The sequence below is a fragment of the Montipora capricornis genome, chromosome 12, assembly GCF_036669925.1.
Source record: "Montipora capricornis isolate CH-2021 chromosome 12, ASM3666992v2, whole genome shotgun sequence".
Taxonomy (NCBI): Eukaryota; Metazoa; Cnidaria; class Anthozoa; order Scleractinia; family Acroporidae; genus Montipora; species Montipora capricornis.
This window is the reverse complement of record NC_090894.1, coordinates 8089755-8115680: the sequence shown is the minus strand read 5'-3', so window position 1 is coordinate 8115680 and position 25926 is coordinate 8089755. Positions and strand designations below refer to the sequence as shown.

The 25926-nt window shown below is 39.4% G+C and overlaps 3 protein-coding genes across 3 annotated transcripts; all 3 read left to right on the top strand.

Annotated features, from left to right (window-relative positions):
* Positions 1-324: 324 nt before the first annotated feature.
* On the top strand, positions 325-3957 carry LOC138027851 (beta-2 adrenergic receptor-like). Its single transcript, XM_068875471.1, has 2 exons — positions 325-331; positions 2645-3957. Exon 2 carries the CDS (start codon positions 2669-2671, stop codon positions 3749-3751), a length of 1083 nt encoding a protein of 360 aa, XP_068731572.1. The 5' UTR covers positions 325-331; positions 2645-2668; the 3' UTR covers positions 3752-3957.
* Positions 3958-11898: 7941 nt separating this feature from the next.
* LOC138027624 (transcriptional repressor NF-X1 homolog) lies at positions 11899-13430 on the top strand. Its single transcript, XM_068875176.1, has one exon. The coding sequence runs from the start codon at positions 11899-11901 to the stop codon at positions 13378-13380; it is 1482 nt and encodes a 493-aa protein (XP_068731277.1). The 3' UTR covers positions 13381-13430.
* Positions 13431-17741: 4311 nt separating this feature from the next.
* Positions 17742-18963, top strand: LOC138026651 (uncharacterized). Its single transcript, XM_068874086.1, has one exon. The coding sequence runs from the start codon at positions 17819-17821 to the stop codon at positions 18458-18460; it is 642 nt and encodes a 213-aa protein (XP_068730187.1). The 5' UTR covers positions 17742-17818; the 3' UTR covers positions 18461-18963.
* Positions 18964-25926: the final 6963 nt, after the last annotated feature.

The window sequence follows — 25926 nt, the reverse complement described above, 5'->3', positions numbered from 1 at the left end:
ACCCCTAATCTCTGAACTTTTTAAGGCTTCAAGTTATTTTTGCTTTAAGGCGAACAAAAGTAGCAAAGAGAGCTTTCGTGGTTGTATACATTAACCGTAAGCAAAATCCTCAACAACAATAAGCCAAAACAATGCACTGGTGACTTTTTAAAAATTGCGATAAGGCTTGACTTTTGCAATGGCAATTACTGCCTGAGATACGCTTGGAGTCTTGTGGGATTTTTTTGTATCAAAGAGAAAATTACTGGATCAGTGATAATTTCGGGAAACGCCGGGTGTTTCATAAGACTTTTCCACAAGAAAACAGACATCCCTCTCGCTTATGGACACGGTGAGTGATAAATGATTTTTTTCTTAAATTGATTTTTCTCATTTGTGTATAACATATAGCCATAATTTTCACTAAAACAACTGGCGGGAAATAAAGCATCATATCTGACAGCGATTTGACTTGACATGTCCGCAATAAATCTTCTTATTCGTAAAGGACTGAATCTTGATTGACGAGATTCAAAAGTGGAAATGGCTGTTTATTGGCAGATACAAAGAACAACGTGAGATGAAAATAGTAGGCGTATCGCGTTCAATTTATATGTATTAATTGGATGACTTCAAAGGTGATCTTTTGCTTCAAATAATCAGAAATACGAATGAAACTAAAGCTATTTGCCATTTACCTGAGAGATAATCATAGTCTTAACAAATGCATGAGTTTTATGGAATTAGCCGCAATGGACCGGCACGTTATTGATACGGTAAGTTCCATGAAAAGAGGTTAGCGGAAAGCCGCGGAAAGGAAAATAGAAAAAACACTTTCACTCACCAGAGCATTGAATACGCCCTTCCAAAGTTTTTCTATAAAATTTACCGTACCATGTACTGAGCTCAATACATCGCTACAATAGCTCCGTATGAAAATTAGTGTAATGGAACCACAGATATATATTTTACTATTTGCCAACATAGTTACTCGACTAACTATGTTGCCAAAGAGAATTAATTTCATGTGCAAGTCCATTCACTTCTTGCGGGTTCTTTCTTATCAACAGTTTATTGATTCGAGAATGTTCTGGTACACTGAATGAACCCGCTGTAAACAATAAAACCTTTTCGCTTGAAAATGAAAATCACAATTTTTACCTTCTTATCCCTTTGTCAGAAAATTTGAAAAGTCATGCGATACAAACCAATCTTTTGACGATCAAGAGTTTTTTTCTAATGGTATCAAGGATATTATCAAGGAAATTGTCGTCAAAAGCAGGATCATTTGGCAAAACAATAAGGATAGGAATATTCTTTGAAATGAAAAGGAAAATCTCAGGCGGTTTTCAGAGCCGAGAAGTTTAATACATACTCTCCACGACATTGCCAAGAAAATTGATTAGAGCTTTTTTGATTATTAACGTTCGTAATTTGGATGTTTCAAAGAGCGACCGACTTTTATTGAATGAGGTTGTGATGTCAAACAACTGCTGTAATATTTGGAATCTCTATACAAAGCTTGGGTGGTTAGGTTCTAGAAATGGAGCTAATTACTAGCCTTCTTTGTACAAAGTTGAGGAATTAAGCCAGGTTTACAAGCGTGTAATCCGGTGTTTTTAAATTTTCCGCTTTGCATTTGTCTGCAAACACTGCGTACTCTATTACCGGCAGAAGAATATTACTAGCCTTTCATTGTCCAAAGCTGAGGGATAAAGCCAGGCTTAAAAGCTTGTAATCGTGTTTTTTAATTTTCCGCTTTGCATTTGTCGGCAAACACCTCGTGCTCCATTATACACATCAACAAAAATTTACCGAAGAATGTATAGAAAGTTCAAACCGCAATTTCACTTTCCACAGAGGAATCCTTGCCCCCTTTATTTCCATTAACTTTACGAGGTATGTGCAGATTTTAAATGTTACAGTGGTTATTTGATATCATGAACCTTTTATGTAACCCTGTATTAACTTCGTGTTTAAAGAGATTGTGCCATTTGGAAATAATAAAAATCAAAAAATAAATGAACTGTGAAATCACAAGCGTTTGAACGGTATGCCCAAAAAATAAGGTTTAAATTGTCTTTTTCAAGTCACGGACTATCTGCATTGCTACCACATGCGCTGAGTCGATGAGTGAAACCGCGGCTCCTATATGTACTAACTGAACGAGGGAAGAGAAAAATCAATACTCCGTACACCGCGGCTTTGTTTCGCAACTCTGGGAAACAAAATTCGCCCGAGAAAGATATGCTGGTGCTAATTCAAAATGTGGACGGCCAGTCGATTGGATCGGCGCATAATACGTTTATGAAATTTAGTCCTCAAAAAATTTGAGAGGGTTTAATTGAGCGCCGATATTCAAAACCGAAGTATTGCTGATTGTCCAATTTCAACAAACGCCTTAGCCAATCATAACGCAAAGCGACAGAAAATCCGCGCTTAATCTAAAAAACAGATCTCAAGCGTTCAGGAGAAGTGAGATCTCACTATTCCGGTTACATGCGATACAATTGAAAGTACGGTAAGATTTTCCCAGAAATCCGCAAGGGTAGTTATTTAAACTGAAAGGAATCACGATTGAAATCCGGGGTCTATGCTTACTGACGTAATTACTTAAGACGAATATCAGTCAATTAATTTGCACTAATTTCTTTTATCACATCAGATTCTCCTTCTTAAATACAAGGTCATGAACAAAACCGCTTCGTCGACGCAAGGAACTTCTCGGATCATGGACGACGTTAAGCTTGTAGATATTTCCCTGGGCTGGAAAATTTTCACCATGGTTGTTATGACCATAATTCTCGTATTAACCATCATTGGAAATATCGCAGTCATCGCTGTTCAAAGTCATTCTAGCGTCCTAAAAAATATTGTCAACTCCTACTTCCTTGTGTCTCTATCCATTGCGGATCTTCTGGTTGCTATTTTAGTCATGCCTTGTGCATTGGACACTGTGAACACTGGCTCGTGGAGGTGCGGGAACATTTGGGGCAAGTTCAATGGATTTGGCAACTTTCTATTCTGTATTTCGTCCATAATGCATCTCATGATGTTATCTATTGACCGTTATATGGCAATAGCTAGGCCACTTCGGTATCCACTGGAGATGACAAAGTCAAGAGCTCTTATACTATGCTTGATCTTGTGGAGTTATTCGGCCGTGTGGGCCTGTTTGCCGTTATTTGGAGTTAGTTCATATGAGTGTTTTATTAGTTACATTGGAACCTGTAAGGCGGAGGACTGGTCTAAGAACAGTTTGAATTTTGCATTTGCGATCTCCGTTGTCTCAGGGACGTACGGCATCGCTTTGATTTCAATGGTATATATCTATTTCAAAATCGGTCTAGTTATCCGAAAACAGGTTCAGCGAATTCAAAAAGAGTTAAAAGATCTTCAGCAAACAAAAGACAAAGATTTCAACATGAATTTTAACAATACGAACTCTAAGCATGGTAAAATGGCCCATAAACTGAGCTGCAACAAGGGAGTGGCAACGTTGTTGGTAGTAACATTGGCCTATCTTGTATGCTGGTCACCGTTTTGTATTATGCTTTTTATTGAAATTGGTAGTGGGAAAAAGATCAATGGTCCATTTGGCATTTTGGCAATGCTTGTTGGATTTGTAAATAGTTGCTGTAATCCCGTTATATATTCGATTAAGTACAGGCGTTTCAGATTGGCCGTTGCCAGCATGTTAGGCCGAAAAAATCGGGTGAGCAACCTGTCAGTCCCGGCCGGGATGACGATTGCGGGTTTTCGTCGATCATAAGGAGAAAGGGCCGGATCAGAACGTTAGCTAAAAAGAGTCGTATACATCTAAGATATGAAAGCCTGATGGGATAGCATCAACAATTTTGTAAACTGAAGCTTATAGAGTTTTCGTTCATGTGACCAGCATCAATATTTGCATACTAAAACAAAAGGAAGAATTTGCATAAAGGTGGAGTTCAATTCCTAAAAGAATATTTGACTCCTCCAAAACGGCCGCTGTTTCTTTGTTTCACTCCTCCAACATGGCGTCCGGATACAACTATCTATTAGATAGTACGCACGCTGTGATTAGTTAATTTAGCGGGTGGTATGCAACAGTACAGCCCGCTAAATTTGAAATTTTAATGCATTTTCTGGCAAGTTTTTCATGTTGTTTTTTATGTGAATAAACTAGTGGAACTGTTTGAATCTTGCAAGCATCCTTTTCAAAAAGCCAATAAGATGATCTTATTCTTCGGCCATTTCAACTTGAGTAAAAATAACACACAAACTGCGGTTATAAACGTAAACGTCAAGTTCATAAAAAGTTTTACAACATGCGTTGTCTCGTTATGTTTATAACCGCTGTTTGTTTGTTATTTTTACCCAATAAGATGGATTCGTTTTTCACCTTTTTACACGTTCCTATCATTTGTGGAACCTGGACATTCCGCTTGACTTCAACTAGTTTCCTTTCCTTGCCCCTTATTTTTGAAAACCTTGCCCCGTTCACTAGGGATAGTTTTAGGGCCTAAGTGATCGGACTCGATCAACAGACGCGAAAGAGTCTTTTGGCACTTTCCCTTTCCTTTTGTCAGAACTGGCCGGCAAGACGCGACGGTTTGCCAAGAAATGCAACAAATTTGGAGGAATACTTGCATGATAATCAATCGCATTCTTCAGGAGGAGTATATGTCATCCTCGAAGTGTATTAATTTGAGAGTTAATTTGTAGAGTCAATTTCCCCGTTCAGGCAAAGCGTCCTTAATTAGCCGTTTAATTCTTGCGTATTCGCTCACATACCACAGGCGCACTGACTCTGAGAACTTTAACCAAAGTCCTAATTTTATCATACTGTGTTACATTGTGATTGATTGTCGGTAAGCTTTAACAAGAGGCTATTCAACATTTGACTTGATTTGTGTTAGTGCTTCAGCGCTAGAACGACTGAACACTTAAATTAAAAATTCCTTTAAGGTTACGTCAATCCCCCCGGGGGGGGGCTCCCATATGGAACAGACGGGGATGCTCGTCGGAAATTTTGAATTTAACCCCTAAAGGAGACCATCTGGGCGTGGCTCAAGCTTTTCGCCACCCCTAAAGGAGACCAATCTGGGCGTGGCTTAAGGAAATCTTGACCGCTGAAAACAAGTTAAAAAGAAAATTTGACTTCTGTTTCTCTTCGCGTAATTCTGTGTTTCTTCGCGGAACCCTAAACGAGACCTTGGCGGCTTACAATATTGGCGCTTTGCCCGGATGACCCTAAGCGAGACCCAAATCCAAAATTTACACCCCTAAGCGAGACGACGAGCATCCCCGTCTGTTTCATAACCGGTCAATGTCTACACGGATCTTGACGACAAACGGAGTAACTGCTATTGTGTCTGAAGTCGTTGATTATCGTTGGATTCCTAGACGTTTATCTGACAAGTGTCACGATAGTGATTTATCCAGTGGATAGCACTATCCATCCTTCGAACAACTGGGTCCTGATGGCGAAGTGGCCCGTTCCTTGAACGGTCCTGAAACTTTGCAGGCCATTTCGGTTGTCACAGTTTCCTTTGTATCTCAAGAACGGATAGAATTTCAGTAATTTTGCTTTTTGTCACCTTGAAAACATGTCAAAAGATCGGCTTTCCAAAACAAACGGTTGGCAGTTTTCACAAATGGCTTTTCGGGCCCGAAAGTTTCGGGACTTTCGAGAAACGGGCCCCAGGTGTGGAAAACGAGTAATCAAAGCTGGTTGTTAGCTCCTAATGATGATCTCCTGCTCTGATTGGAGGTAAATTTGTCAATTAGTCGCCAAGCTACCCTGCAGTTCTTAATCCAATCAGCTCAGGGACCCCGAGGATCATCAGGTGGAGATCACCTCACCCTCCACACACAGGCAGCTTCCTTGGGAGCATCCGAAAGAAGGCTCTTAGCATCATAGGTGTTTATGAATTAGCTTCTACCTGTACCAAATACTCCATCCCAAGTCTGATCCACAGACGTCCAGCAGCTTAAAGGGACAGTTTCACGGTTTTGCGCATATTCAAGCTTTGGCCTTAGTAGTTTTAAATTTTACGATTTTTTACTGAACCAGATGATGTTCATTAATCACAAAGAGTATTAAAAGCAAATACACCGAATGACTGGGGCCCAAATTTGGTGGAAGATACTACGGGTTTACACAGAAAATACCAAATTTAGTTTTGACCATCGAATCTATTGTGCTGTCGAACATTTTATTCTACGCACGAGTTATCTGTTCGCATGCAGTAGGTACATAACCCAAAGGAAATGATTGCAAAAGTAATTCCAACTAATAATTCCACTTCTATGGCATTGTTTCCGTTTTCTGCATCAGTGCTTTCGATTGTTTCAATAACAATGGAATTAAACAAACTGTTGCCCATGCACAGAGACGTGAAACTCTCCCTTTAAGCTTGTTGGAATTCACATTGTCACTAGTTTATAACGGTTACACACAAGTACTGTTAATTATTCTGACGTCACAGTCTCGGTTGTGTGCGTGTTTTTCCCGCCTCGCAGTACATTGTGTTTCGTTGTTCAAAACTTTGTCTGTACTGTCCTGACAACTGAAAATAATTAAGAAATGAAGTGCCTGTCACCTTAACTCACTTTTCCACTTTATTTAACTTCCGAAATCATCTTAAATACATCGTGTTGTTTTTAGCACTTTTTGATTGAAAATTCCCTTTTTTGTTCGCTTCTGCCCGGAAAGAAGGGAAAAGTGGTCACTAACCGAGCAATAAAGGGGAATGGGTTCGAGTAGTGGTGTACATGGTAGCCTGCATGACAGGCGCTTTATGAGCCAAGCGCTCGTGTCGGCTCCGCGCGAAATATCGGGTTCGCCCCGATTGGCTCATAAAGCGCCTGTCATGCAGGCTATGTACATGGTGTCCTTTCGTCGTGAGTTCAGCGAACAGACTGGATTTTGTCCCTTTGACAAATGACCATCGCGGGAGCTTGTCTGCACGACTATCGGCTCAACCGTATGGAGGAAGACACCATTTCTTCTGAAACCTGACAAGGGTTGGCGTCGCAAATTTCCCTTTCGTAAACGGTCCTTGCCATTTGAAACGGTCGTTGCTATTTCTCAGAACGGTCGTTGCCATTTGAAACGGTTGATGCCATTTATAACGGTCGATTACACACTTCACTTCAAAGAAAATTAAAAGAAACAAACTTAGAAAAATATTTACAAAAATTAAGACAAAAAAGGAAAAAAAAACATTTATAAAAGAAAAACTGGAGGGGAAAAAGAGTCCGAAAATTTCAAGACTCGAACTCGGGCTCTTAGCCCTCACCCTAAACAGAACCATAACCCGAACCCTAACTCATATGACCAGCGAGACACAACTCCAAGTATAACCGCAACCTTTTGAGTTCTTAGACCTAATGAATGTAATTCAGAGCTAAAAAATGGCATCGACCGTTTCAAATGGCAACGACCGTTCTGAGAAATGGCAACGACTGTTTCAAATGGTAACGACCGTTTACGAAAGGGAAATAAGCGTTGGCGTCTCCTAACCAATCACTCCAAAGTCACTATGAAATGACTCTTGTGGAACAAGGGACGTTTGCAGGAGGAAGAGCGAAATGTAACACAAATATTACTCAAAGAAAGAAAGTTAAGCATATGCTAAAGAAGAAGCAAATTTCGATCAGTTGGGAGTGAAGGCTTCCATATATATGATCAGTCACCATCAAGCAACGAATACGTCGAATTAAATTCATTGAATACATTTGCATCATTTCTTTCAATTAAGGAAATCACGAAACTTGAAATCAGTTATTGCATGAAACTGCTTAAAATCTAATGGAAGCAACACCTTGATGCAATACAAACAAGATATGTGTGTGGATGTTTACTTTGGCGAGCGATTTTAAATCCCATTTGAGAACAGGACAACGTGTTAGAGACAGTTTTTAAGTATCGTGCTATGCCCATAGATGCTCTATATTTCAATATATATGACTTACTCCTTGATTAATGCGGCAATCTAAGGGAAATGGTGTCTTAAAAAAAAGATATTTTCGAACTTCGTAAGGGCAAAAGAACAGAGTCGAGTTGGTCGTCCCTTTTGCTCTCGGTTTTTACTGTCTTCTGCCCGTGCCACTCGACTATTTCTGCAGCTTGAAACTTACAGGTTTGTTTCCGGCAGCGGCACCATGATTCCTGATCGACACATTAACATAACGATTTTGGATACTCACATCTGTCTCCAAAAATAAAAGCCTCACACAAAGGATTGCTGCTGGTTTTCTTTTTATTCGTTTAATTTGTTTGTTTTTTATTCCAACCGACCGACTCAAACTTTATCATGATAAACTTGACCAGAATACCCTAAAACAAAATTGTGACACACAATCAAAATGGCGTGTTTCAAGTCACGGAGTGAATCGGTTATTATTGATTTTCCAAATGATGCAATTTTTGACACTGTCTCTCCAGCCCTAGGGAACTCAACTTCGGATACAGTCATGCTTCCTCTATAAATGTCAACTTCACAAATGTATATTAATTAGCTACCTTAGTTCAAAGGGGCCGCTCTTTTAACGATGGTCGGGATAGCTCTTTCATTCTTTGAAGGAACAAACACCTTTTATTTTCACACGGAATGGACTCAGTATGACCACTGAGAAAACAGGGAAGGAAAATCTTTCCGAAATCTACGTTTGTGGTATTGCTCAGTTTTTGACAGATCAAAAGCGAAAGTGCTCCAAAAGAAGTTGAAGCCGGAATCAACAAATTCTAAAGCAGCGCAAAATTAAAAAGCGATTTAGCAGCTGTGGGCTGTACGCAGAAGAAAGTCTGTTCATAGGACTTGAGTTTATATCCCTATTGCCTTGTGCTTGTGCGAATCCTTGAGGAAAGTTAACGTTTGTGTTAGATCTGCAAAAAACAGTAATCTCATACGGTCCCTTGGAGAATGAGGCTTCTCAAATTTGGCCATGATCAAATGATAACAACTTAAATATTTTTTCATAGCTTATTACTGTCACCGAGAACACCGGTCAGTTGTTGGAAAGATACAGATGACGTCATTTGTTGCAAATGTGAGATCCTCATTGGCTTCCGAAACAGAGGATTCTTTTGTTCCAGTAGATAGGACATTTCAACAACAAAAACAATAATTGGAAAACAAATATATCCCATCTTTTTATTTTATAGAACCATTAACGTTGTTGTTTTTGTAAACAGTATTATGTTGTTTGTCTCTTTGTTAACAAACCTAGAGAGTGAAACTTCTAGAACACTTAAAAATTGCTTTAGCCTAGCAAGGGGTGAATGCCAGTGAAGACGCCTTGTTAAAGCACGCATGCAGAAGATGCTTTTTCACCCAGACTTGTTTGAAGACAGTGTCTGACTCTTACAGATTGTACTCAGGTAAGTCTATTCCACTCTGAAATTGTTTTGCGTTCACCTACGCAAAACCTACCCGAACCTCATACAGTCCTCACCGCAAGGGCGGCAACTAGTCTGCAGGGACCTGAATTTAGGACAAATTAAGTTGAACGAAAGACAAGCTGCGAAAGTGAGAGAGTTTTTAACAAAAGTTAATGCGGTTAAATTTCTCTTCGAGTGTTGAAAAGTGAGCGCAGCGAATGTTTATATTTATTACATAAACACAAATGAAATACTAAATCATTTCACGAAAGGCCCGACCTAAACTGCTTGCAGTGCTTCTTTCACATCCCTCGTCCCTAATCCTCGTTTTTAACTCTTTGTCCCGTTCAATTTATCCAATCACGGTCCGAAACTCTTTGTATGCGTGCATGCAATCAATTTTGAGTATCGCATTCTAGTCTACCACAAAAGCTCCGTTTAGTTTTTGACTATTCTTCCGGAAAATGACACACTCTTGAGAAGGGGGCGCAATTAAAACTGGAAAATAAGTAGTGAGTTAGGAACTAGAAATGTGGATCGATACAAATGATCCACCCGTTTTAGTATTCAACATACTGCAAATACCAGCTATACCTTGACCACGAGTAAGATGCAAAATGAGGGTTTGTGCCCTCATTTGCGCCCTTCAACATTGCAGACACCTGCTTTAAATTAGGGATTTTAAGAAGAAATGACGAAGTAATCCTGCTGCACATGGTTTTGTATTTTTGCGGTCCTTTGCATAACAATGCCGTGAAATCACACCAAGTTTTGACGACAACGTGACTGATACAAAAGTGAATCGTTCATTCTCTATCTTTATCTGGACCGCTTGCACCAAGTTACAGAATATTTCGCCCATATTGTAAGTGCAACTTGAACAAAATGGAATAAACGCAAAATTTTTATGAAAGCGTGAAGTAACATTTTGTTTCTGTATGCGTCGTCGTTTCTTATTGAACTCCCTTTTACTTCCCGTTATTGTCGGCCACTTCCACCAATAAAAAAAATATTTAAATTTTTTTAAGTAGCCGATGTATTTTAACGGATTTTAACGATTTTAATAACCCATTTCCGAGTTCATGCTACTTTACATACGAATGAAATTTCATGAGGAAAACTTCGCAGTTAGAAACTCGCTTTGAAGAGGGGGTAGACGTGAACTCGGAAATGGCCTACTGTCCTCCTTGAGTTATATGGTTTCGTGACTGCTAAATACTCGTAAGTCATCACTACAAGTCTGCCTCAAGATAAAAGTAGTTATTTATGGAGTGTCATAATTAAACCGAGATACTCGAGAAAAAGCACGTTAAATAATTATCCCACGGAAACATAAAGATAAAGTTTATCTCTCTAAAGATATTCCATAATAGGGAACTGAAATTACGATCAGCCATCGAAATTGACAAAAAACCTTATCGCAAAATCAATTGACAATTTCGCGACAACTCTCCGTCACCTAGAGTGTATCTTACATGCATCTTTGTTCGTCCGTTAGCTTTGTCCCTTTGCTACGTGTGTTACCAACTGATCAATTAACAAATACTTGACAGGGGTTGACATCAATCTAGCAAATAGCTGTCATAACATATAATTCAGGAAGACCCCATCAAGAGATAAGCTGCATGAAATAAAAGGGAACGTGCAGACCCACCCGTTATTGACAAGCCGTGCACACTAAGTTCCCTCCAGCCATCTCCAAGAAGAACAGTATGATGCATTACAAATCTCATTCATGGACTTGACAGTGCATCATTTTCTCATCAGATGAGTTTTCTTGAAAAAAAAATGAGACCTTTATTGGGCCTCAGATGGTGTATCTCTCAAGCCATCAAGCGGTCAAGTTACGGACGATGTCATTTACGACTTGCAATTAAGATTTCTTAAAAATTAATTATTCTTAATCTCCTCAATCGCGCTTAAATCAAAAGGATTCAAAAAGAGAAAATTTTCCAATCTCGAATTTCTAACATTTCGAATGTCAATACCTATGCTCGGATCGGTTATGCAAGCAAGGTCACCAAGCCTTAAAATGGATGAAAGCAAAACAAAAGAAGCAGAAAAAAAAAAGCAAAAACAAAAATGGGAAAGAGATGAGCTCGCACATGTCTGGATAAGAAAAATAAAAAACACCGAAGCCGCGGGAGATAACGGGTGAAACACAATATTGGAAAATAAATCTGTTATTTTTCCGGAAGATAGCGATATAAATACATCCCACGCTCTGATATGAATTTTGGCACAGATTCATGGACGTTGGGAACGATTCACACTTGTCCCTCGAGTGTTACTTTGCTAGGATCCATCAACCAATTGTAATCGTCGGTCAAGGTACACAGGTTCTTGAGGATAAAGCTGAGTACTTTTTTTTTAGCAATGACCATTTACTCTGAAAACTATATGTTAATTGACAGAGTGATAACCTATGATTTGGAACGAACTAAGGCAATAATGAACTCCCATCAGGCTAACAACAAACTTGTAATACTATCCCTTACTGTCCTGTAGGAGTTCACTGACCGGGTACATTTACTTATTTTCAGAACGTTATGTATTTCCCTGTATTAACGGCTTGTCTTCTCGTGGCCCTGATTCTTGCTGACCGTCACGGTGAGCTTGGACCGTTCTCACCAACTCAGTGCAACTTGATCTACAAAAATGCTTGTCACCAATACCGAGCAACTGGTGTCCACGATGTCATATGCGTCCACAACCTGCGATATCACGTTTGTCAACAAACTTGCAACAGTGCTAGCTGTAGGTTGCATTGTAATGCGCTATTCTCGTGTGTACAGCAATGCTTCGCTGGCCTCTGTAAGAAGATGCTTTGCGATTCTGAATATTGCAATCAGACTTGCATTAGGGGAAACTGTCAGGCAATGGATTGTGTCGGGAAGCAGTGCGAGCAGAATTGCAATTCCGGTGGCTGTACCATGGCTTGCTCGGGAGGCACTGAGACATGCACTCAAAGGTGCAAGATGGGAAAATGCATCATGCATTGTCCTCCAGGAATTAAGCTGTGTCAACAGAGTTGTGAGGGTGGAAAGTGTACCATGATTTGCAACGCTAAGACATGCAAGCGTTCTTGCAAGGGAGGGCATTGCATATACACGATAGCAGCTGACAAGCATCTGGAAGCAACACAACTTGGGCCTAGATTCTTGAACTGTAACAACGAAAGCGATGAGCACACGTGCGTTCAAAGTTGTCCCGAGGGAAACTGTGACATTAAGCGTAACAGATATGTGTCGCATGGTTCCTTGCTTCAACTTTGCCCTGGGGGAAATTGCAAATTTGAATGCAGAGCACCTCTAAAATGCACTCAAGTGTGCATTGGTGGCTCATGCAAGAAGTTTTTTTGTAACTCAAAATTTTGCATTCAAGAATGCGTGGCTGGAAGATGCGACATGGAATGTGAGGCGGATGAATGCCTGCAAATGTGCAGAGGAGGAAATTGCAGCATGAATTGCTTGTCAACAGTGAAAGGATGTTCGCAGTGGTGCCCTTCTGGGGACTGTATCCTCGGCTGTAATGCAAAACGATGCAAACATTACTGCGATCAAGGTCATTGCGTCATTTCCGACAGTGCTCGACGACTTGAAGGAATCTTGAGAACCGTTCGATGTTCCACGTCAACGCGCAAATGCAATCAAGATTGTCCATCAAAGCGAAGTTGCGCTTTTCTCGGCTGGGCTCACTTTGGCTTTTTCTATCATGGCACTCATCAAATCTGCAGACAGGGAGATTGCCGTACGATGAACTGCATAACATCTAACAAATGCACGCAGACATGCCATAAAGGAGCCTGCAATTCAATGGTTTGCACCTCCAATCATTGCTTGCAATATTGCGAGGGAGCCAATTGCAATATGGAATGCAATGCTGCAATCTGCACACAAATTTGCCACGGCGGAGGTTGTGAAATGAAATGCACTGATAAGGTCAGGACATGTACTCAGTCGTGCAATTCTCAGATTTTGAGCTGTCAAACTGTTTGCTTTGCCAGGTCCTGTGTGTTAACTTTGATGTAATTGTTGCAACAACAAAAATAACCTAATTACGAAAAATTGCAATTGTCTTGTCCAGAGTTATTATCAAACCATAAAATGCTCAACCGAAAAACTCGGGGAAACTGGTTTTCTTTTGGAATTCGAAGAAAACCAATTTCAAGTCTTATGAAAGTGCCAGGGCAAATTTGATTGCTTAGTCTATGAAATACTCGTTATTAAGAGTCTCAAGCTTAATTTAAATATCCATACGGACTCCGTACGTGCCCAACGTCTTGTTTCATTTTCATTGTTCCTTTCTTTTGCTATACCTTCTTATCAGCTATTGTTCTTTTAGTATTTATATATTGTAATTTTCATTTGAAGATTGACTTAACAACGTCGTAACGTCTTCGTTTTTATACAAAGTTTTTAGTCTTTTTTGCCATTTACGATTTTAAATATATTTTATCGCAATTATTTTATAGTTAAATTAATAAAACCATATACTTAATATATGGAGATGGTTATGAAACTCGACATTTTCTTTGTCTTTGGTTTTTGTCCGCTGTTTTGGCCTGACCATGCAAAAGCTACACCCTTTTCCAACAAGACAGCCAATCAAAAGTTTCGATTAATTTATCCAAAACTCAGTTATGAACCGAGGACAAAAGATTGTGCATGGTCAAGGTCAAGTTAACAGGAAGTGGGACAGTACTGTTTTTTCTTTTGAAGTTTTCGGGGTTTCATAACCACTCCATCTATATGAACCACGATAGAACGTAACAAAGTTTATTAAATCGTAGCGGCCTATAATAGCTTTGGTCTCACGGCACATTGTCATGCCCAGATATGGTCAAATACGGGCAAAAATAGCAGCTTCTTCTTGCTTCTTGCTTTTCTCGCGAAAGGAATCGAAGGCGGATGTCAATGTTAATCCCGGTAAACGGAATAAGTGATGTATTTATGTTGGCATCGCTCTTCTTCTTAATCCCCGCGTCATCATTGATAAATATATCCTTTCCTTCGTTTAATAACTTACCCTGCGAACAGGATGGCTCTCTCTTCGTGTCCCTCATCTTTCTCGCTCGCTCCGCGAACAGAAAGCCTTCTCGCAAGCTACGTTTAATTTCTGTTAAATATTTACCATTTTCTTTGTATTCTCGTCGGTGCCGGAATCTCATTGCTACGAGAATTGACGGCTCTCCTCATAGTTCTTACGGAGATGATATCAATGACGCCACTCCTTGTTTCCCAACAAACTAAAACAAAAGCTTTTTTTGTTCAAGTGAATGGCACGATTTGATTAAGAAAAAGACAGCTTTCTTTCTTAAAACACTTTTGTGGGAATCTGAACAGCACAAACGCGTAGAACCTCGTTTGTTAGCCTGCACACAGGTTCTCCGCCTTGAATGGCGCGCGATCAACAGCTTGAGGAGTGGGGTTAGCTGTAGATCACGTGCCATTCGAGAGGGAGCACTTGACCTGCGTGCAAGCTAGTCCGTGATTCGCGTCGGCTTGACCCACGAACTTTGCTTTAGAAGACGATTTCTGAAAACTTGCTTTCAATTCGGATCAATTCGCCGGGAACAAAAATGGGCCTTTGAAGTTTATTTACAGTGAAGTTATTATACAGATACGTAAAAGGTCGACTGAAACGACTTTTTCTTAATAATAATAAAGAAGAGCGAAAACTACCTTGAGTATTAATATCTTCTGTTGATAATGTCAGTCCAATAACTTGTATAGACCCTTCTACAGGTGCTTTTTTTTCTTGAGCAATTTTCCAGTCAAGGCAAAAAATTCCCGTGTTACTACTCTCTGAACCGCTTGCGTAGACTTTCATATACCGGACCAAAAAGGCGGAAGACAAAGGAACCATTGTTATTCTGATTAAGCTTTGTTTATTAAAACAACGACAATCCGCTTTGTTCTTTTGTTTTATGGACGTTAATTATTCCGGATCCGGTATGGGAAAAAAAGGCCAAACTTTTTAACGATTTTTGTGTTTGCTTTAAGGTGAACAAAAATAGCAAAGAGAGCTTTCGTGGTTGCATACATTAGCAAAGCAAAATCCTCAACAACATTAAGCCAAAACAATTCCCTGATGACTTTTCAAAAATTGCAATAATGCTTGAATTTTGCAATGGACATAAACAAGGCAATAAGTAGTAATAATATTTTGACACACTCGGATGAATTGCGGTCACTTCGTTCCATCAATAAACGACAAAAGTAGTTGAGATACTGAACTGGGAAGACTACAATTAAGCAAAAATCACTTGAACGTTACATTTTCCATTTGTACTCCCCCCCCCAAACAAAACAACATTGTTAAGGGGGAAGGGGGTTAAATGAAAAGATTTAGGGGGTAGGGGGTGTCCAAGATTCCTTAACAGGAAAAAGTGTCTCAACACTTCTGGCGCTTATTGATGGTCAGTTCGTCCAATTCAGATTGTTCCACAAAATAATCAACTTTCATGATCGAATTTACTTGTATAAGCCTACTTGATAACCGTAGGAGATCGATTTGAAGTTCGTATCGATCGATCTACGGTATTTACACTACTTACAATACACAATACACAAAACACTAAGCACCGCTTACACATAGTACTAGGACCTCAGAAGTGCTAATGGTCAGGAAAGAGGAAGGAAGATGAAACTAGGTTCACCCAAACCGCAAATCTTCGTAAATTTGGAGGTTAGGATAAGTATTTTAATTAGCAGCACAAGAAAGAGGAGAAAACAAAAGGTGTCAGGAAAAAAGGTACAAATGGTTCCCATTTCTTTAAGACGGTTGCTTGCGTTTTTTCGATTATGTAGATATGCTTGAAGTAACAGAGGAAATCGACTAATTTTGGACTGTTCGTTTTATGTTTGCACAGCCAGATGTAATGCTTGGCGAGCAAAAGGCAAAAATTTATTTGCAGGTTGTTTTTTTATCTATCTGGCCAGGACCCCATCTGGAGCGTGTAACTTCCATACAGCGTCTCCTGATCTGGCCTTAGACCTAGAGCAGAATGTACTTGAGAAAAAAATGTTAATTATTTGACAGGACTTAAGCCACGAAAAAACACTAATTCAAAAATCCTGGGTTATCTCATATTTCCAAAAGAAGTGTAACAAGCTTTCTGCTTCGGAGTGGCGCGCAGAAAGTACATTTATCATCTTCAAGAACCCTTATCTTTTTTAAAAACGTATTAGTCGCCAGACGGCGATGTAAAAACTTATAATTTAAGGTTATCAGTTTTGAACTTTTTGTACACTGAAAAGTTAGCCGATACACTGCCCTCCAGTCAATCTTTTCGTCTAGTGGCAGATAAATTTCATTGGAGCATTTATGCTGAAAAAGGGGGGGTTGTTCGCTTTTAGATAAAATAAGCTTGCCATATGCTAATCATGTTTTGGCAGATCCTTATTTTTACTTAGGCGATTGATAGCATAGCCTGCGCTTGCAGACGTATTTCCGGTTGTTGCTTACAACCGGAAATACGTCTGCGAGCGCAGGCCATTGATAGCAGAGACTATTCCAAAGTAAGCGAAGAGCTGAACTTTTAAGTTATATTTATTTTGAAAGTAAGTCCAACTAAGAAGGTCGGCAGAATTACTGTATAAATGTTTGCCCTTTGGTATTCCTTTTAAATACCAATCTTTATATAGAAAACAGGTTTATTTCCAATAAGTATCAAAGAATTATGCCACAAGGGTAACGTTGAAAAAGCCTCTTCACTTGTTATCTTTTCGTAAAAAAAGGTCGCTCCAAATTTCTAAGATTTCTTTAACAAAGGGACAAGATATATAATTAGACATACTTAAGATGTCACTTTTATGAAGATTACCTTATAATATGAAGTCTCCACCAAATTGATGAAATTCCAGATCAGAGAATGTTTTCCAACTGCCCTTATTGTTAACATCTAAGTATTTTTTAATCCAGGTGGCTTTTAAGAATTTATTGAAGGAGAAAATGTCAATCGTTTTGACTCCTCCTTCTAAGTGATCATTTATCACAACATTTCTTTTTATTTCATCTCCCTTATCGATTGAGTTTATTTCTTTTAAAATCTTATAATTTGATTCTAGAGGAGAAAGAATATATACTAGCTGCGACGCTAGCAGACTTTTCAACACAGCAACTTTTCCTAAAAGGCTAAGTCGACGGAACTTCCAACGGCCCAGTATCGCTTTTACTCTTTCGAGTTTTTCATTGTAATTTTGGGACAGTGTTGTTGCTGGGTTTGTCGAGAGCCATACACCAAGGGTCTTAACATGTTATTTCTGACGGGTGAGCAAGCGAACAAGGCTGAAATAACTATTTTGTCGGCACGAGATACAACAAGGGCCTGGGTTACAGGCCGGGGTATCATGGGTAGGGTTTCAGGGGTATATAAGAGCGAGTATAACACGTGGCTGTCATCTAGGCTTCAGAACCAACCGCGTTCTTTCGTTTCGTTTCGTTTAATTTTTTCTTTTTGCCGTAATGTCGGTTACCAAAGACGAAGTGTCCGACCTAATTAGAGCCAACAACAATCAGTTAATGGCCTCCTTTAAGGAGCTGCTCAAGGACACTGCAGGTCAGATTAAGCGTGCCAACGAGACTTCGACAGAACAGCAAATGAAAGAGATCAAGAAACTGAAATTTCAAGAGCCGCATAAGTTTAAAAGAAAAGCCAACGAGGACCAGTTCAAGTTCAATCTCAAGCTTGCGGAAACCTTCGACAGCGCCAAGTCTGCCGCTGAGAAGTCCAACCTTGAGAAAGTCAAGTCTGACCTCGAAGAAGGTGAGAAATTGCTCGTCGAACGGCAGAACCATATTCTTCTCGCCGACAAGTGTGAATACGGTTGGAGTACGGTCGAAGAATACAAACAACACGATCTAGGAGATGATTCAGAGGACGAAAAACGCATCCACAGTGCTGAGAGACGTGCCCGTGCAGCCACGTTTTCTCGAAAGAAGAAGAAGTCTTCAGCAATGGCTGCGACTAAAACATCTTCTCCGCTCAGCAGGTCGGTTTCGTCTTCAAGTTCCCAATCACAACCTCTGTCCTTCCAGCCAGCCGCGACCAATTCCGGTTTCCCGTCTCGTCGTCCTAACATTGGCACATGCTTCGCTTGTGGATAGGCCGGCCATTGGCGTGCCTGCTGCCCCGCGATGACAACACAGTCCATCTCTTCAACTTCAAAGTGACTAGATGAGCAGGATTTATCAGGTGTAGTCCTGTCTTGTTTTGATCGTAATGATTTTATTTTGGAAGCTTTGAGTGATTGTCAGCCTGATTCCAGTTCTGACCCATCTTCTCCCAATGTTTTCCCGCTAGTTTTAAGTTCGTTTAAAGATCCCCTATGTTCTGCTGATATTGATACTCCTGCTCTGCCCTCAGTCCGTGGAAGACTTCGAAAATGCATTGATTTTTGGCGTTCATTAGAAGTTTCTCAGTTCATCCTGAATGTCATTATCCAGGGCTACAAGATTCCGTTCTTTCATCTTCCCACACCTTTCTACAAAACTAACAATGCCTCTGCACGTAACAACAGTGCTTTTGTGTTTGAAGCTGTTAATGACCTACTCAAGCTTAACCTCGTCGAGGAAATTTTTTGCGCGCTGGGCATTATTAATCCGCTCTCTGTTTCTACTCGCAGTTCGGGTAAACAGAGACTAATTTTAGATCTGAGACACGTGAACGCTTTTATTTACAAACGAAAGTTCAAGTGCTAAGACTTGTCCGTAGCCACTCAGATTTTTGACAAGGGCTATTATTTATTTAAATTTGACCCGAAATCGGGTTATCATCACATCGAAATTTTCCCGGAGCACCGCCAATACCTTGCTTTTGCTTGGGATTTTGGCAGTGGTAAGTTCAGATATTTTCAATTTTGCGTTCTTCCGTTTGGCCTCTCTTCTGCTCCTTTTATTTATTCGTTACATTTATGTTTGTTTATTCCTGCCATTTTCCCCGTCTCTTGTCTGTTTGCTATTATTTCTGCTATTGGTTTTTCTCAGTATTTCTCACCTATTTTTGTATCTTCTAGATATCTTCCAATCCGGTTTTTGGGACTTTGATCAGGACGCTCTGCCTAACGGTCCCGTGCAGGGGTTAGCTGACAGGCTGAAGACGACAGTACTGTCCTCGAAGGCCACCAGTACATCATTGCTGTACTACCGTGCTTACCGCAAGTGGAAGCAATTCGCCATAAGTATGTTTGACGGGAATGTTTTCCCCGCTAAACCCTTTCATGTTGCATTCTTGTACTTACAACACCTTATCGGGCAATCCCATTCCCCTAGTGTAATTGATTCTGCCTCTTATGGCATAAAGTGGGCTCATAGTATGGCTGGTATCCCTTCTCCCACGGATAACCCTATTGTCGAGGCCACCAGGTCTGCTTCAAAAAGGCTTCTTGGTACTGCTATCGTTAACCGCAAGGAGCCCGTTTCATCTAGTGTGATTCATGACATTATTAGCCGTTCTAACCTTGACAACCCTGTTGAGCTGCGCAATATTACCTTGTATATTTTGTCATTTGCCGGTTTCTTCAGGTTCGACGATGTTTCCAGGATAAGGAGGAATGACGTTTTCTTTAATGTGGGATTCGTGGTTATTAAAGTCCCCAAAAGTAAGAACGACCAGCTTCGTCGAGGAGACGAGGTAGTTATTTCCGAGCTTCCTAGTGGTGCGTGTCCTGTCAAGCTCCTTAAAAGGTATCTCTCGAAATTTCAAATTCCTCCAGATTCCAGGGACCTGATTTTTAGACCCATTTCCAAGGGAAAGGATTCTTGTAAGTTGATAGCCCCCGATAGGCCTATTAGTTACAGTACTATGAGGGAAGCTTCCAGGCGGGATTTGAAGGCCATTGGGGCCGACCCTTCCAAGTTCGGGCTGCACTCTCTGCGTTCGGGTGGCGCGACTATGGCAGCTAACAGTGGTGTCAGTGACAGAGTGTTTCAGCGACACGGTCGCTGGAAGTCCGTGCAAGCCAAAGACACATATGTTGACGACGACCTTGATCAAAGGCTTTCTGTTTCCAAATTCCTCGGGCTCTAAGCCATGTAAGCTAATAGTGTCTATTTATCTTGCCTTTTGCCCAATTCTTTGTCACTCTAGATAGGGGTTGTTCTCGCCAGGCCCTCCCAAAATAAACTTATTTGGTTCAGCGATGCTGTGTTGTTTTTTGTTGTGGAGTGGAGACAAAATATGTTATTTCTGACGGGTGAGCAAGCGAACAAGGCTGAAATAACTATTTTGTCGGCACGAGATACAACAAGGGCCTGGGTTACAGGCCGGGGTATCATGGGTAGGGTTTCAGGGGTATATAAGACCGGTACCGAGTATAACACGTGGCTGTCATCTAGGCTTCAGAACCAACCGCGTTCTTTCGTTTCGTTTCGTTTAATTTTTTCTTTGCTTAGTTCCTTCTTTTCCTGGTATCATGCATCCAGTCCGGTTGAATCGGCTATTCTAATTTCATTCTTGTAAAGCCTTCGTAGGATGGGCTTCTAATCGCTTGGAGCTTGAGCCATGGTTCCTACCCAGATTTCCCGCACATTTTCTTTTTTCCCCACAGGGGTTTTTTCTGGCAGGTTTTTTCTGGCCTCCGTTCGAACCGCATTTTCTTTGTTAGTGGTTGCTCAGCTCTGCTAGTTTTAAGGCTTTTGTCCGTTTTATTCTTGTATTTGTACTCTAAGCTATATTGTATTTTATTTATAATGTACGTAGGAGTTGGTGATCCCCCGCCTAACTGGCAGCCTAACTGGCACAGAGCTGGAAAGCTTATCTGGGGATGTAGGCCAAGATGGCCTGTTTATATTATAGTTTAATTTAATGTCGGAGTTGATGTTCCCCAGCCTAACTGGCACAAAGCTTCTAACCAGAGCTTATTTGGGGTAGGACGCCAGGATGGCCTGTTTATCTTATAGTCAAATATAATGGCGGAGCTGATGTCCTCCAGCCTAACTGGTACCTAGACTGTTTGCTTATTTGTAGAATTAGGCCATATATTGAGTGTTTTGGCTTACCAGCCCTACTGGTACTATGAAGTGACTTGTACGTGTGAAGATAGCTTTACCCTTGGTTGCCTTTCAAGGGTTTGTTAGGTAAATGTTCAGTCTTGTATAGTGTTCGGGTTGGTTCTCGCCAGGCCCTCCCAAAATAAACTTATTTGGTTCAGCGATGCTGTGTTGTTTTTTGTTGTGGAGTGGAGACAAAATCTTCTCTTTTGGCCATTTGAAATTTCTTTCACGGCAAATTTTAAGATCCGACCTTGCGTTTGAGCCTATCCATAAAGCTTTCGTCTTACTACAATTAAGTCCGAGGCCAGATGCTTTACCAAATGTATCCAATAAATTAAGAAATTCTTTTAAAGATTCGTCGGAGCCACTGAGTTAACACGAATATCGTATCATCTGCGTATTGACTAAATTTGATTTCTTTGCCATTTATGACTATGCCCTTAACTCTAGCATTGTTGCGAAATGCTTCAGCCATTATTTCTACAGTAAGGACAAACAGATAAGGAAACAAAGGGCAGCCCTGTCTTACACCTCTACTACTGAGCTGAAAAAAAATTGCTCGTCCAACCGTTATTCAGAGTGCAACTTTCAATATCAGCGGAAAATACTTTTCAGCTTATCAGAATTGGTCTAAAATCAAAGTGTCGAAGCCGTTTTATACAAAAAAGACCATTCTAAATTATCAAAAGCCTTCTCCAAATCAAGAAAGAGGAGAAGCCCGGGAATATGCTTAGCCGCTGTATATTTAATGATACTGTCTATTGTATACGAATATTTCTCCTATAAATCTGTCCTTTATATTTATGAAGCCAGTTTGGTCGTTTGAAATAAGCGCAGGAAGTACTGTCTTTAGACGATTAAATATGGCTTTGGTTGCAATCTTGTAGTCACAGATTAAGAGCGAGAGTGGTCTCCAACTTTTAAGAAAATTAAGATCCTAGTCCTTTTTTGGTATCAACTTTATAATTCCGCGCCTTTGAGATATTGAGAGCCTTCCCGATTCATAAGAATCCATTCTAAAGTATCAATTAAGAATCGGGAAGGTCCTACATCACTCCAAAAAACTTTATAAATTCGTATGGCAATCCATCTGTTCCAGGCGTTTTACTTGAAGGCCTACTATTCAAAGCTTTTAAACACTCTTCTTCGTTAATTAATCCTTCACAAAAAGCTCGTTCTTCTTAGGTCAAAGTTTTTTTCTTCCGGGCTGGGTGGGAAGGGAAAAGCCACAATGTCCTCTTCGCCAGCTTTCGAAGTATCATGAGATCTTTATAAAACGTTTCGCATTCGCTTAAGATCTCTTTATCCGTAAATATATATTTTTGCTCATTTGTTCTCAGTTGAGTAATCGTAGCTTGTTTACAATATTTCTTTTCTAAATTAAAAAAATATTTGGTATTTTTCTCACCCTCATTATACCATCGAGATTTTGATCGCAGGATTGCGCCTTTAGTTTGATGTTCAACTATTCTTTCTAATTCTTGTTTATTTCTTTCAAGTTGTGTCCATAGGCTTTGTTTTTGAGGGTCATCTAGTGAGACGCAAGATAACTGCTTTTCTAAAGTTATAATCATCTGTTCAATGTCATTTTGTTTCTTTTAGCCACTTGCTTAATTGATCTTTCTCGAACTTTCAGTTTCAGCATTCCCACATCAAGTCAGGGTTAACATAATCATCATTCACATACTCATTTTGTGTTTCCTGTATTTGTTGATTGAATCAGGCTTATATATTCAGGATCATTTAAGAAAGAGGTGTTGAACTTCCAAAAACCTCTGCCTCTATTGTTAGAATGCACAGAAAAATGTAGAGTGATCACAGAATGGTCTGTTTTATACCCTGTTAAAATATCGGGTTTGTTCGTATTACAAAAGATACTCTGATTAACAAGGAAAAAATCAAGTCTACAATGGACCTCAGGTCTTTTTTGCCGCCACCTGAATCTCGCAGAATCAGGATTTAACACTCTCCACATATCGACAAGGTCTCCATTTTCGCAAAAAGGCATTAATCAAGTCTAGAGAATTTTGTTGCGTTCTGAAAAGGCCGCCTTTTTTGTCTTTTCCAGTATCAAGTACCAAATTAAAATCGCCACCAATTATGATATCCTTACAATTAAAATCCAACAAGTGACGGCTAAAAAAGGAATTAAAGAAATTTTAATCCTCCTCATTCGGGGCATAAACATTTGCTAAAGTTAAACACTTTCCATTTGTTTTAAAATCACAAATTATAAAACGTCCCGCGGGATCCGAAAACGTTCTCATTATTTGAAAATTAAAGTTATTATTGAATAGCATTGCAACACCAGCCTTTTTGTTATGACAGCAACTAAATAGGGCTTGATAGCCCCATTCGGCTTGCCAGTCGTTCATATTTTCTTTAGTACATAGAGATTACTTCATGGAAAGTCTTTTTAAACTTGATAGATAGCTTATTCACAGTACAGTACCTTATAACATTCACAAGTTATTCATTTATAGTTGATTCCAAGTCTTTAATATTTTTAGAGGAATAAGAAATATTTGTATCATCAGCAAAAATTCTAAACTTAAGTTTACACGATGAGTTAGGTAGGTCATTTATATATAATAGGAAGAGTAAAGGTCCAATAGTTGAGCCTTGAGGGACCCCACATGTAATAGGTTTTAAAGAGAATTCAACATTACCAATTTTTACATATTGTTTACATCCGCTGAGATATAACTAGAAAACCATGTGAATGGGGTTCCACGTACACCATATTTGAACATTTTAGATGAAAAGATTTGGTGGTTAATAGTGTCAAAGGCCTTGGAGAAATCTAAGAAAATACCACATGTTAGCATATTGTGATCAAAAGCAGTTTTAAAATTGTCTATAGTTTCTAGAATTGCATGCTCGGTGGAGTGACCCTTTCTAAACCCAAATTGAAATTCGACTAAGATACTTTGTATTTCAAGAAAGGAAGCCAATCGATCATACACTAATTTTTCTAAAACTTTACTAAAAGAAGAGATAATAGCTATCTGCGTGTAATTCCCAGGTTCACAAACGCTTCCATTTTTATAAACTGGGGTTATTCTTGAAATTTTGAATATATCTGTGTTGGAGTATTTTGAAGTAATTCTATTCTCGGTTTTCACATGACGTCACGACCGCCATGTTGGTGCCCTAAACAAAGAAAAGGCGGCCATGTTGGTGCCCCGACCAAATCCTCCGGGAATTTAACTCTATTATTATGCAAACGCTTCCTTTTGTTTTCGTTGAAAAACATGGCTGTTGATCACGTGAGTGAAAACCAGCAATTCAAATCATAGCTTAAAAAATGTGTACGGTGCACCTTTTGTTTTAATTTAATAGATTTACGAAAACCTTTAGTGATGCATGGCTTATTCAGCTGTTTTTGTTTGGCATATGAGACCAGCTTGATTGGAGCATGTTTGTTAACTACAAAGTGTATCGCATCAATTTTCATTACTAGAAGAGACTTAGAGGGATTGAGGAGTAGTGACCAATCTAATTGATTAATGTCAAGTATAAAGGTTTCATTATTTAAATTTGAGAAATCTCTATAATATGACCTTAATTTAACTCTCTCAGGATTAGAATTGACAATGCAAAATATAGGCAAGTGATCAGAAATATCAACAGTAGCCATACCAGGTACAATATGAGAAGAGTTGGTGTAAATATGGTCAATAAGAGTAGCAGTATAGCTGGTTATACAGGTTGGCTTAGTAATTATTGGTAAAAGACCATGTGAAAATAGGATATCTAAGTATTCTTCAGTCTGGCAATGAGAGTTTACTTTCATAAAGTCAATATTGGTATCACCGATTAAAAAAAAAGTTACACTTGTCAGGATTAATAGATTTGATGATATTTTTTAACTCAGTGGTCTGTAAAATTTAGAAGATTACTATTAGGGTGCCTATATATACACCACATGATTACAGTAGGTTTCTTATTTTTTCCATTATCAATTTCACACCATGTAGACTCTACTTGGTCCATATCAAAACCCACATTTGTTTTTGACCCAGTACGGAAAAGCTTATAATTTTTCAAATCTAAGTTGTTAACAGAAGATTCATTAAGTTTAGTTTCAATTATTCCTAATATATCAGGCTGCGAATCCATAGACTCAGATCCAAAATTTCTTCGATAAACTTCTAGTATACAGGGAAAATACATAATTTAGAGCCAGATTTCTTCAGAAGATTATTCAGCTTCTTAATTGAATAATATTCTGAACAAGGAGAAACAAGCATTAAATCTGGGTCGGATTCATCTGTCTTGTCAGGATTAGGGAGTAAATCAGTATATAGATCATTGATTTCGTCGAGATTTGGAGCAAACCAGTTCCCAAGAAGATGGTTAAAGTCCCTATCAGAAAGAGAAGAAAAGGGTAAAATACTCACAGTTTCCTCATTGACAGCCATCTAAGAGTTTTGTGATATGCGATCTAAGTAGTCATCGAAGTTCTCGAAAGAAACAAAGCACTGGGGAGTATACAAAAATTTGGTAATATCAACGGAGTTGATAATGTAAATTGGCCACCGTACAGAGATTCTGAAATCTGAAATTCTGAAATCTTC

Bases quoted from the DNA above. Each gene is read 5' to 3' on its own strand.
- LOC138027851 (XM_068875471.1), top strand. From the start codon at position 2,669: ATGAACAAAACCGCTTCGTCGACGCAAGGAACTTCTCGGATCATGGAC.
- LOC138027624 (XM_068875176.1), top strand. From the start codon at position 11,899: ATGTATTTCCCTGTATTAACGGCTTGTCTTCTCGTGGCCCTGATTCTT.
- LOC138026651 (XM_068874086.1), top strand. From the start codon at position 17,819: ATGTCGGTTACCAAAGACGAAGTGTCCGACCTAATTAGAGCCAACAAC.